Here is a 13,129-nt window from a genome sequence, read left to right on the forward strand (position 1 = left end):
GTCTTAGCTTAATCACCATCTCAGAGACCTGTTCACTTCACCAAAACAAAACAATAACAACAACAACAACAAATCTCTTGCCCAATAAATCTCCAGGATATTAACTGATTTCTTCCATAGCATTTACTACAAACCTCAGTTTTCTTATTTATTTATTTGAATCTATGTTCTATATTCTCACTGCAATACAAGCTCTGAGAAATCCCTGCTTCAGATGCACGATTGTACTAACAGGTCACATATTTTTTCCTACCCTGAGAAAGGGCAAAAGCAGATTACTGTAATAATCTGGCTGCTAGGATTTCTTCAATGTTGGATCAGCTCTTTGCTTTAGACAGAGGGATTAGGTGGAATTTTTCTGGTGAAACCTTGGAGCATATAAAACCAATGTACTCTAATTAATACGGGTGAGTACAATTAATTAGAGCACAAGGTACTCTAATTAATCCAATATGTAGATATTGATCCAAAAAATAAGCCAAGATCAAAGCGGCTTTCTTTGCTACAAGGCTGGACAAAAGGAGAGATGACAGAAGAACCAACCCCATTCTTTACTGATAGCATCACAAGTTGCTGATCTTCTTCAACAGGAAAAGGAGTGCGGAGTTTTCAAACTAGCTCCAACAAGCAGAAACCAATCACAGCCAGGGCTTGGTACAAACCCAGAGAAGCAGCATTTATTATTATAAGGCTTATTTACTCAGATCCCTGGCATGGGCAAGGAGAAATCATTTCTTGTTCTATAGTATTCTGAAGCTGACTTGATGCTACCTCCACACAAAATTTTATTTCAACATGCTGACAACTACACATTAGGAGATACAGGTCCTAATTTATAGACACCCTGGCATCTCTGTAGAATTGAATGGATGTAGCAGGTGTAGTTGATACATCTGCACTCTCAGCTACTTGGGAGGCTGAGGCAGAAGGATCACAAGTTCAAGCCCAGCCTGGGCAACTTAGCAGGAGCCTGTCTCAAAATTAAAAAAAAAAAGGGGGGGGGGGGAGGGATGTAGCTCAGTGATAGAATGCCCTTGCATTCAATCCCAGTACCTCCACCCCCCAAAATTGAATGGATGTAGTTCAGAATCTGATAATTTGATTAAAAAAGTATGCTTTCTTTTAAGGGACTAATGATATAGAAAGTTAGATTTTAAAATACTCTCAATTATCAGATGATATTAAGAAATAGTTATTTTTTTAGATGCAACAGTTCTTTTTAAATATTGTGGTTATATACACTTTATAAATAAGAGTCCTTATCTTTGAAACAAATATACCAAAATATTCACAGATAAAATAAGTATATCTGTAAATGATATTTGTTTCAAAAGAATACCAAGACAGCTATTTGGGAGCCTGAGGCAGGAGGATCACAACTTCAAAGCCAGCCTATGCAACTTAGCAAACTCCTGTCTCAAAATAAAATTTAAAGAGGGGCTGGGTATATAGCTTAGTAGTAGCTCTCTTGCCTACCATGTGTGAGGCCCTGTGTTCCATCACCAGAACCACGAAATAATAATGGTAATAATAGTGATAATAATAATAATAATAATAATAATACCACCACCACCAACAGAGGAGAGAAAATAGGTGGAAACAGACAAAACAGGACTAGTTATGTGTTTCTAACTGCTGAAGCAGGGTGAGGGCTCCATGGGAGTTAGTTATTTTCTTAACGCAGTATCTGTTTGGCATTTTCCCTAATAAAATAACTTTTAAAAAGTTGTTTATTAATTTTTACCCATGAAATTAGAGACGTTACCTGAAGGTGAATTTTTCACTTTTCCAGTCGTGCAGCAGATTTTCCTGGATGGCATCCTGGGTCAGGGGCGAGCTCTGCCGTGGGGATTTGGAGTGGGGAAGGGTGCCCATGAGACTGATGCTGTCACAGGATCTGAGGGGAGGAGGGCCCTTTTTCTTCCGTGGAAGGGTGCCGTGTATAGACACGTCTTGATAGGCATCAGTGCGATGCTCAGCGAGAGGGGACTTGCTGCTCAGAAGGTCCATGGAGGAGGCGAGGGGGAACTGGTGATTCACTGGCATGTTTCTGGGAAGGCTTGCAAATTTTCCTGCAGCCATGATTCTCAACCCTAAGAAGGAAAGAGAGTAAAGAATAAAGCTGATTTATTCACAAGGGCTGACTTCCTATTTGCATTATGCCACATAACCAAAGAAAATTCTCAGAGTGTTAAAAGACAAACCACATTTAATGGCACTACTAGTGGAGCCTAATAAAAAGGGATGCTTACACTCATTCCCTCCTTTAGGATCCTACAGAGAAATTCACCTAGATTCACAACAAAAGCAAAAGGGAAAAACACATCTCAGAATTATTAAAGGTCCATGAGCCATTTTATTATTTCAGATGACTGGGGCAGATGGAAAAGCACAACTAATCAAAAAAGGCTATTAGGGAATGGTTTCAGTAATAAACACATCAGAGAAATGTTATAAATTGTTAGATAATTGGTTCACATATGTCCACCACCCTGTAATGATAAGAACAGGCGGAGATTATTGGAATTCTTTAGCTGCTAGAATGTCTTTAGTGCCAGAAGAACCCCTCTGTTGAGCTACCCAGGGCAGAGTTTTTTTTCTGGCAAGACCTGATGCTTATAAATAAATCAATGTACTCTAATTAATGAAGACAGGCCAGGGTCAGGGGTGAAGAGGTGGGCCGCTCTTCCATATATCAGTGGGCTCAGCTGTGGTGGAAAGCCACTTCGATGGTGGCTGCATGCACACTGTCCCCCCTCAGGGGTCAGGAACCTGTCTGCCACCAGCAGGGTTAAGCAATGCCCATGGGTACCTGCAAACTCAGGGAAGAACAAAGAGGAAAAGGGGAGAAGGAAATAAAAATGGGAGTGGGACATATGGAGCATGGAAAGAAAAAGTGACACATAGGTTGCAGTTGTTCCAACAATCATTCCCAGCTGCGGCCACTTGTAGAAACATTCACCTTGAGCAGAATCCATGTTCCTAATCCCCCTTCAAACAAACTATGGTTTTGACCTGAGCCAAATCATATAAGACAATTTAAGGCCAACATACAGAGGAAAATAAAGAGGAGCCTCAATAAAAACAGGGCTATCCTCTGGAGATAGAAGGCTCCAGAGGCTGTCTTGCACTGTTATGAGACTCTGGTCTGCAAACCACACACAGCAGGGCAGCTGAGCTAATGTGCTGCCTGCACCCATGGCTGGTGAGAACAACCCTTTGCAAAAAAGAGGAGGAGGAGGAAGAGGAGGAGAACAAGAAGAAGAGGAAGAAGGAGGAGGAGGAGAAACCACACATGATCCACTGCTTCTGCATGAAAAGAGAGAAATTCACAAGTGCTAGGGCTGGGTAGAAGGACTCTTTAGTTAAGGAATATAATCCTAATCCTATCCATTTTTTGCCACATCTAATATTTCTGAAGCTTGTCTGTTCCATGTTCAACTGGGACCACACAGAAGGCCTGGCTCACAGTGAGCACAGAACAATAGGGAGGAGTGTCATGAGGGCCCCTCCCAGCTCTGGCTAGTACCTGGCACACTGTCAGCATTTGCTTAATGTTAATCATTGTTATTAAAAAAAGAAACCAAATTTCCCAGCCCCTGACCACCAGCGATGTAAACCAACTAGGATTCCCCCCCACAGCCATGAACTCTTGACTGCTCAAGTTATCAGCATCTTCCTATTTCATGGGTCTGGATCATTTCAAAGAACCTGGGGAAGATGTCAGTAGCACCCTACAAAACCTCTTTATGTGCAAAGGGCCATGTTGTCGATTAGGTCTATTTCTAAGACAGTATAGAGGGCAAAAGTTATCCGGGCCCCAGAGCCTCTGAGAGCAGCCTGTTTCCTCTCTGCACAATCAAAACTGATCTAGATTTCAAGATGGAGCTAAAATGCTCTAAAATGCCCTTCTGCAAGTTACTTACACCTTAAACTTATTCTCTGATGACAAAGGTTGTTAATACCCTCCTTTCCTACCTTTAATTCAAAAAACATTTAAGTACCTATTCCATATAAGACACTCAAAGAAACAAAGACGCCTAAGTTCCAACCCTATGACTATGAACTTCTATGAGAAGACAGAACTCATAAACAGCAACCCTAGATAACTAGAAGGGTTAACAACAAATAATTTTCACAAAAAGACTCCAGGAGGATCTCAGAGAGGGCAACCATAGAGACTAAGTATTTTGAAAGGTTGAAATTTGTAGGGAAGGCTTGGAAAGTGACCCCACAGGCCCAGCACACTGCAAGTCATGTGGTGTGGCTTGAGTTGAGAAGTGAAGCAGCATTTCTTGGAAGATAGATAGCTAAGGAGAAGACCATGAAGTCTGGAAGGTTCTGCTAAAGTGTCTGGACTTGACTAAGTCTTAGGGAAGACCTAGAAGGGACAGATTCTAGTCTGTACCCAAGTAAGTAACTGGTAATTTTAATGGGAAGAGGTAAGAGTTCCAGGGAGGCTGCTCCTGCGAATGGCAGTAACCCATAGAGGACTGATGAAGAACTCTGACCTGGGGTAGTGACCTGCGAAAGGGAAAGGAAGGACACAGTAAAGAAATATCAGGAGCATGAAGCTTCTGGCTAGGAGGAAGCGGGCCACAATCATAGGAAAAGGTACAACATGCCAACTAGTTTTAGAAGGGGACTCCTGCAGGAGGACGATATGCAGCTCACTACTGGAACTGTTGTGTGTCAAGTGCCAGGGGATGGTTCAGTGTAGAGGAGGCTAAATACTGGTATGTGCAGTTAGAAGAGAGGGCAGACGTAGATTTTTAAGAATTATCATCAGAAAGGGAAATAACAAGAAATTAGATCCTTGATCTTATCATTATCAGCTGTGATAACAGACATGAAAGTACCTCTTAAACTATTAGGAACCATACAATATCCATGAATTACATCCTTTCTCTCTCTCACCATGGCTGCTTCGAGCCTATTAAGACCACAGCATGGAATGAGTTCTGAAAACAAAATGGTAGTTCTCAACCTGGCTGTGCATAAGAATCCTGAGGGAAACTTAAAATCTCAACACCCAAGCCACAACCCAGAGCGGATTTCATTAAATCAGAATCTCTGTGGGTAGGATGCTTCAGTCTTTTTAAAGCTCCTTGGTATTGTCCAGCGTAGAGTCAGGATGGAGAACCACTGGATCCGAGAGTCTCTTTGGTACAGAGCAACTTACACTCAGAATCATTTTCCTGGGTAACAGAATCAAAAGAATCAACAGAAGAACCATTCATTCGACATACATGTTTATGGAGGGCCTCCTATGCAACTCACTCTGCTAGGTGTTGGGGACAGTGTCAAAACAAATAGATATAGTCCATCTTCACCAAGTCAATACTATACAGAGGAAGCAGACAATACATAATGGCCATAAATGTTGGTAGTTCTCAGTTCATTTTTCCAGATAAGGGAAATAAATATTTATTGGACATATTTTCTCTGAGGCTTCACAGTGTATCATGGCTGAGGATATATTAGATAGCATCCTGCTCTGGGGTAGCCTGTATCGTGATGGGGGAGTACAAACAAAACAGATAAGAAAAGTAAACCAATATTTAAAATATTTTTTTAAAAAAAGTAATATCCAAGTTATAAGCGCTCTAAAGAATATATAACAAGATGACATGATAGAAGACAATGGTTAGGGTGAAGGGTTACTTTACATTAGAGTGATCTGGGAAGGACTTTCTGAAGAGTAACAATAATATGAGACCTGAAAAAAAGAGAAGAAACCGGTCATGAAAAGAAGTTCCAGGTAGCCAGCAAATACACAGGCCTTGAGATAGGAAGAAACAGCTAGAACAATATGATAGAGGCTCCAGGCTATGGCTTCCATGTTTTCTCTCCTTAGAGATGTTTCTGTCTTGCTGTCCTTAGTCACTATCTACTTCCTATGTACTATTTGACCTTTAAAAGTTAAAGTGGTATGAGTTAGAATCTAGGTTTTGGAGCCGGATATTTACAGGTTCAAGCCTCTACTCTGCCTCCATCTTACTAGCTATATGGCCTGGGACAAATCATTCAAAGTGTCTGACAGTTTCTCATTTGTAAAATGAGTTAATAATACCTGTCTCATGGGATTGTTGTGAAAATTACATGTGATCATGCACGTGAAGCCCTTGACAAGCACTCAATAAACAGCAGGTCTTGGGGGCTGAGGCTGTAGCTCAGTGGTAAAGCGCTTGCCTTGCATGCGTGAGGCACTGAGTTTGATCCCCAGCACCACATAAAAATAAATAAAGATACTGTGTGTTCACCTACAACTAAAAAAATACATAAAAAATATTTTTAAAAAATAAATAGCAGGTGTCCTTTGGGCCAGGGCAGAGCCATTTCTGTTTTGCTAGTTCACTGTACCCCTACTGTGGTGGACATTTGCAAATGAGCAGGGAGATGCTTAAACCTAGAACAACAAATATAAACACACCAAGGCGTGAACATGGACACCCAAAAAGGCACACCAAGTAAGTCATATCCAGGCTTTGAAAGAAGCCTGGGACAGACTTTGGCCTTCTGACTTGACCTCTTTCTACTGGGCACATAAACACACACAGTGTCCCCACTCAGTTCAGTGTGCATCTTGAATATATTTGAAATATTCAAAGGTCAAAGACTCTGATATGAAAGTATTAGTTAAGGACAAGGGTAGACTGACAAACACTAAAGCACATTCTGCCTTCCTGGCCTTAGTCAGCAGATCTGCTCTGAAATGCTTAACAGGCCCCAACTCACTGCTTTATAATGATGTCTCAAAGAAACCCATGATCTTGCAGAGACAAGCAGCCCACTTGTTTGGGTTTTTGTCTCAATTCTGAATTGGCTATTTTCAAGTTAAATTCATAGATAGTTACCTGATGGGGACCTTAAGGACTTTCTATCATATTTTAAACTGTGGAAAAGTCACCACCTCAGCTGCCCCACTATGACTATGACAGAGAATTCATAATAGGATCTGTAGTTTTTAAATTCTTTTCTGCAGATTCAAACAAGGAGAGGGGATGGAACAACCCCACAAATAAAATTGGCTTATCCACTTAGAATGAAATTTGCTTGGATTTAGGAATTAAGAGTATCCTTTATATTTGAAGTAAACTTATTAAGTCTAACCAAATGATTAAAGTATGAATATTTCTTCCATGGATTGTATTTCAAATAACACAGCACAGGATTTACATGATAAGGTCCTTAAGATTAGCACCCATTTGACAAGCAGTTCTTTCTATACATATGAATAGAAGATTGAGATCTCTGTTAGTCACCCTGGAAATGTGAGGTTACCGAGCAGCAGTTTAGAGAAAATTGGAGTTGGGCGGTGAGCGAGCGCTTGGCAGGGCAAGGTTTTTACGTAGGGCCCCTGGCACAGCCGAGCAAAACCGCTTTGCCCCTTAGGTTTTCCTTTGAGTAACTGGGCAGCCTCTTCGCACTTGGGCCCGGAGATCTGCCCCGCCCCGCCCCGCCCCCAGCATCTAAGTCTTCCCCTTCCACTTAGATCTTCTCAGTCCCTGGCAACTCCCAGGGAGATTAAATTGACCTTCCCCCACACCGATGTATTTTCCGTGTGGAGGTCTGTGTAGCCTTGGAAGATAAGAGTCAATGTTTAAAAGAATCTCTGAAGGCACAGTTCTACTTTCCATTTCAGCTAATGGCTTTAAGCAAATGCACACAAGGGGTTGGACAAATGGGTTTTCCCCCTGCACCTTGCTTCAAGCAAATTAACACCAAATCAGGAGTTTTTCCGCCCGCCTCCAATCCCCAATCACCAAGGTCCCGCAGAACACGCGTCTCGCCAGCAGCTTTGGCGCCCTCTCCACTGCCTCCGACCAAGGTCTACAGCTGATCGATTGTTTTTGAGAGGTAGCAGCTTAGGTGGGTAATGAAAGATGGGCTGCGATGGGAAGCTCTCTCAAGTGCTCATCGTCCTCCTTCCCTGTGCCTTCCCCTCCCCAACGCGGAGGGCGCGACACAACCAACTATTCATTCTTTCTCAACAAAGAGAGAGGGAGGGAGATGTTGTCAGTTACAGTGCAGGCTCCTCAGCTTCCTTTGCAAACTTTCCAAGAGATTAGTGGGGAAACTTGCCTCCTCCAAACCTTGGACTTCCCGCGGAGCTCTCTGGGCCCTCGCACCTCCTTCACCCCAGCCGGCCTTGGGCAGAGCGGGAGAGGGTCCGGCAAGACCAGCTCCGGGGAAGAAGCGGCACAGAAGCAAAGGAGCAGAGATGCTCGGCGCACTTGGCCGAGCTCTTCCCGCCGCGGGCTACAGCAGCGTGTCGGGAGCTCAGCGCGTTCGGAGGTCCCGGATCCCCACTTCAGCCACCCCCTACCCCCAACGCCAACTCTGCTGGGGAAAAACAACAAGCTCCGGCTCCACTTTTTCCAAAGTCCAACTTTCCCCAACAAACTTCCTAGCTCGTTCTCTTTGGGGCCAGGGGAAGCCCAGGAGCTCCGGGAAGATCTGCACCCCTGAGGGCTCTGGGGGCATCGCGCAGACTCACCTCCGGGCTCTAGGGCTGGGGCTCAGAGGGGCTGCGCAGCCGACCCCGCACCGCGGTTACTCCCGGAGCAGGGGCCGCTCATGGTCTGCGCCGCGCGCCGGCCGAGTAGCCTGGGCGCCGCTCGCGGGTGCCTATGGCAGTAGCTCCGACCGCGGCAACAGCAGGCACCGCTCTGAGTGTGCGGCGCACTCTGGCCCTCAACTGGTGATTTGCGGCTTCGCGGCCACACCCCGGCGAGCCGATTTGCGCGGCCTTGTGGAACCCTGGGGACATTTACATTCGGAGATCTAGCCTGGCCCTCCTCTGCCCGGATTTTAAAGTTTGACTTCCAATCTCCTGGACAAGCCAGTCCCCAAGCGTAGACCGACTGCTTCCTTACTGAATCCTTCTGAAGAGGACAACCTCATCTAATTTCCTCCTCCCCCTTCCCGAATAATTTAATTACCCAGCAGATCTCCTTCGCTTGTCTGCAAACACCTGGCTGGCTTTCAATTAAAGGGCTTTGATAGGACAAAGAACAAGGAAACCACAATGAACAAGCTACGGGAACAGGCAATCAATCACACTTGCATGGACATATTGAAAGCAAAGTAGAAGGTGAAGGCAGTACTTCAGTATTAGCTGTTTTAGGGGATGAAAAATTGGAACCCACTGAATGACTCATACTGTTTGATATCAAGACCTATTCTAAAACCATAGAAACAGTGCAAGGATAGAAAAAATGACCACAGGCCAGGTCCAGAAACAGATCTACACTCCATGGTCATTTAGATTTATGTTGGAGGTGTTGCTTTGGTACATTTGGGAACAGTACAGTCTGTATTTCCGGTAAATGATGCTGGGTCAAATGAATGTTCAGATATGGGGCATGAATTTTGATGCCTACCTCACACCGAATGTCCCCAAATCAATTTCAGGTGGCTTTTATATCTAAGTGCAAAAGGTAAAATGTAACACTTTCATACACACACACACACACACACACACACACACACACGACTGATCCCAGGGGTGCTTAACCACTGAATCACATCCTCAGCCCCCCCCCCCTTTTTAATGCTTCTCTAAAGCTTTATTTCAAAGTTATTCACTTTACCATTAATAAGGTGTATGGTAATGCTCTTGTGCCAGTGGCCAGTGTTATCAGGCTTGTCCATTGCCGGCAATGGACTTTGAGAAAACCCATTTCTTGGCAATCAAACGTTAAATTACTCTTTTTGACATACTGAACTCCCAATTCTTGGAAAAGTATTACATGCACCATTTCCCCACATTCTTTAAATCTGAGCTTACATCATTAATCTACATCAGTGGATGTTAAAATGAAGTCATTTAAACAAATTATGACTGTACAAATCAAAATACCACTAGTTAATATTAAACAAGAGTATCTTACAAACAATATATTACATATTAGCTTGCAATCTGAAACATTACATTTCATAATTGTTTATTTTTGATAACTGAAACTTCACAGAATTTAATGGTAAATAAAGTTTAGTTCTGTACATTAGTACTATCTCTATTTTACAATCTATAAGGCTCATGTCATAGTTCAGCACCAAAAAGTCTATAAAACTTTCTAACCAATCTCTTTCATTCCATGTGACAGTTTTTTTTTTTTAATAGGTGAATGTCTGAGAAAAAACTTTATAAACCCTACTTCCAGACCTTGAAGTGGAATACTCTTTTTGGCTAGTCAGACTATGTAAAAACTTAGGTTGTACTTTCTGATTTTCTTTTTCTCTTTTTTTAATTTTTTTTTTTTTTTAGTTGTAGATGGACACAATATCTCTATTTTTGTTTATTTATTTTTATGTGGTGCAGGCAAGGGCTGTACCACTGAGCTACAACCCCAGCCCACCTTCTTATTTTCATTGAACAGCTACAAAAACAAAAGACCCACACAAACACACATACACACAAAACAAAAAGAACTCATACCACCAATTTGTCAGTCTAGAAATTGAATTTGTAACACTGAAGCATAAGTAGTCTAACAATGCCCTGCTCCATCCTTCCTTTCCAGTTTAAAAATTTAAAAAGGCATCAAAGAAATGTTTTACATATCCTTTAAAATAAGGTGCAAAGAAGGATTGCAAAACATACACACCTCCAATGACATCTCAATGTTGTTGAGCACAGTCCACCATGAATTGATCAGGAGCACTCAGCTCCTAGAGCTATCGTGATAGCTCCCAAATGGACCATGCTTTTATGCCCTAAGCCTGCTCAATGCTAGTGTCTCTCTGTTCAGAGATCATCACAATAACTTTGTCACTGTTGGCCTGGATAATATTCCAGAACCAGTGTTACTGTCCTAACTCTTTTCTGCCTCTCTAGGATTTATAAATCTGAGAAAAAGAATGTTTGTCTTTGCCATTTTCAAGGAGTATTTGTGCATATCACATTTTAAGACCACATTTCCCAAGCTAGAAAAAATTTTCAAAAACCACAACTTTCAATAATCTTGTTGTTTCAAAGTATAAAATTCTTACACATTAAAAACTCAGCCCTTTTTTGTATTTTATTTAGAGACAGGGTTTCACTGAGTTGCTTAGGGCCTCTCTAAATTTCTGAGGCTGGCTTTGGACTCCAGATCTACCTGGCTCAGCCTCCCAAGCCACTGGGATTACAAGCTTGTGTTACCACACCTGGCAACAGTAACATCATCAAAGAAAATATACAAAAATATCTTTGTGACCTTGGGGTAGATTAAAACTTATTAAACATAAATAACACTACTATAAATGAAAAAACTGCCCATTGGACAAAATCAAGAACTCTTATTCATGAAAGACATAATTTATGAAAAGGCGAACCTCAAAGCGAGAAAATATAATTGTAACACACACACCCCCAAAATAACTTGTACACAATGTATAAAGAACACCCACAATTAGCAAGAATAAGGCAAAAAAAAAATCCAATGTAAAATAGGAAAAATATTTCAATAGGTATTTCTCAAGATAGGATGAGCAGGTATTTCTCAAAAAAAAAAAAAAATAAAAACAATAAGCATATGAAAAGATTCTCAATTTATTAATCATCCCAGAAATGCAAGTTAAAATTGCAATTTTACCTCATTTCACACCCACTACCAGAATAGTTAAAATTAAAGGGTATTATGGTTAAGATTTGGTGTCCCCTGAAAGTTCACATGTGAGACAATGCGATAAGGTTGGAGGAGAAATGATTGGGTTATAGCCTTAGCCTAATCAGTGAGTTAATGATGGGGTTGATAAAGTGGTAGGCTGTGGCTGGAGGAAGTGGGAATTGGGGCGTGGTTTTGGTGTATATATTTGTATCTGGAGAGTGGAGTCTCTCTCTCTGCTTCTTGATCACCATGATGTGAGCTGCTTTCCTCTGCCATCTTCTCCCGCCATGATGTTCAGCCTCACCTAGAACCTGAAGGAATGGAGCCGGCCTTCTCTGGACTAAGACCTCTGAAACCATGAGCCCTTAAATAAACTTTTCCTTTCCTACTGTTGTGCTGGTCAGATCCTTAGTCACAGAAATGAAAAAGCTGACTAAAACAAAGGGTTTGACAATATTTCTGTTCAAAGTAAACTTTTTCCCACTTACCATACTAGGGATTAAACCTAGGACCTTGCACATGGTAGTCGGATGCTCTACCACTGAGCTACATCCCTAGCCCAAAGTGAAATTCTTATGACTACCTTAGAAACCCACTTAACAGCAACTACTAAAGTTAACTCATATCCTGTGATCCAGCAATTCCACCCCTAGTTTTTTTAAAATTTTTTTTAGATGTTGATGGACCTTTATTTATTCATTTATTTATATGTGGCGCTGAGAATTGAACCCAGGGCCTCACATATGCTAGGCAAGTGCTCTACCACTGAGCCACAACTCCAGCCCATACACCCTTACTTTTATACATAGTTACACATGGACACATTCACCAAAAGATGTCCAAATTGTTTATAGCATCTCTCTTTATAAATAGCCAAAGAAAAGACAAACCAAATGTCCATCAACAGAAGATAGACAAAATGTGTGGATTATTACACAGTAAAATAAGAATTAATGAGCTAATTCTATACTCAAAAAGACAGCGACTCTCTAAAATATGATAATGAGTCAAAGAAGGTGGACACAAATGGGTACACACCAAATAACTCCATTTATGTAAACTTCAAAAACAGTCAAAATATATTCAATATTAGAAGTGAATATGGAGGTTATCTTGAAAGGTGGTACTAATGGAAAGGGAGGGGCTTCTGGGTGCTGGTAATATTCTATCTTAATATCTTTATCTGGGTGCTAGTTACATGAGTGTCACCCACTTATAATAATTTACTATCCCTCAGATTATAAAATTTAATTGATTTGTGCTTGATTCGGCATGTATGTTTTACACCAATAAAAACATTTTAAAATTATACCATTTGGGGTCTATTTGATATCATTTTCATCCCTTTAAGAAAGAGTTGTTAGAGTGTCTACAAGATTCCAAGTGCAGCATCCTTAAGAATGAGTGCCTACATTTTCCTCATGAGTAACTCTGAGGGTTAATCTTTATCCTCCCCATATTATTAGAAACATAAATCTTTGATTTTTATTGGATTTTCAAAAAGTGTCCAATGCATTGAATGTCACTTAGAC

At 41.5% G+C, this 13,129-nt stretch overlaps 1 protein-coding gene across 1 annotated transcript in view; it reads right to left on the reverse strand.

Annotated features, from left to right (window-relative positions):
* Bcar3 (BCAR3 adaptor protein, NSP family member) overlaps positions 1-8,639 on the reverse strand; it is a 114,398-nt gene extending 105,759 nt beyond the window's left edge. Inside the window, exons 1-2 of the mRNA XM_046461988.2 lie at positions 8,501-8,639; positions 1,766-2,093 (exon numbers count right to left, since the gene is read on the reverse strand). Of these exons, the coding sequence (XP_046317944.1) occupies positions 1,766-2,082 (317 nt within the window). The 5' untranslated portion in view covers positions 2,083-2,093; positions 8,501-8,639. The remainder of the gene's footprint in view (positions 1-1,765; positions 2,094-8,500) is intronic.
* Positions 8,640-13,129: the final 4,490 nt, after the last annotated feature.

The sequence above is a fragment of the Marmota monax genome, unplaced genomic scaffold (genome assembly GCF_021218885.2).
Source record: "Marmota monax isolate L192 unplaced genomic scaffold, Marmota_monax_Labrador192_F-V1.1 WCK01_AAM20220418_F8-fsc00070, whole genome shotgun sequence".
In the NCBI taxonomy this organism is placed as follows: Eukaryota; Metazoa; Chordata; class Mammalia; order Rodentia; family Sciuridae; genus Marmota; species Marmota monax.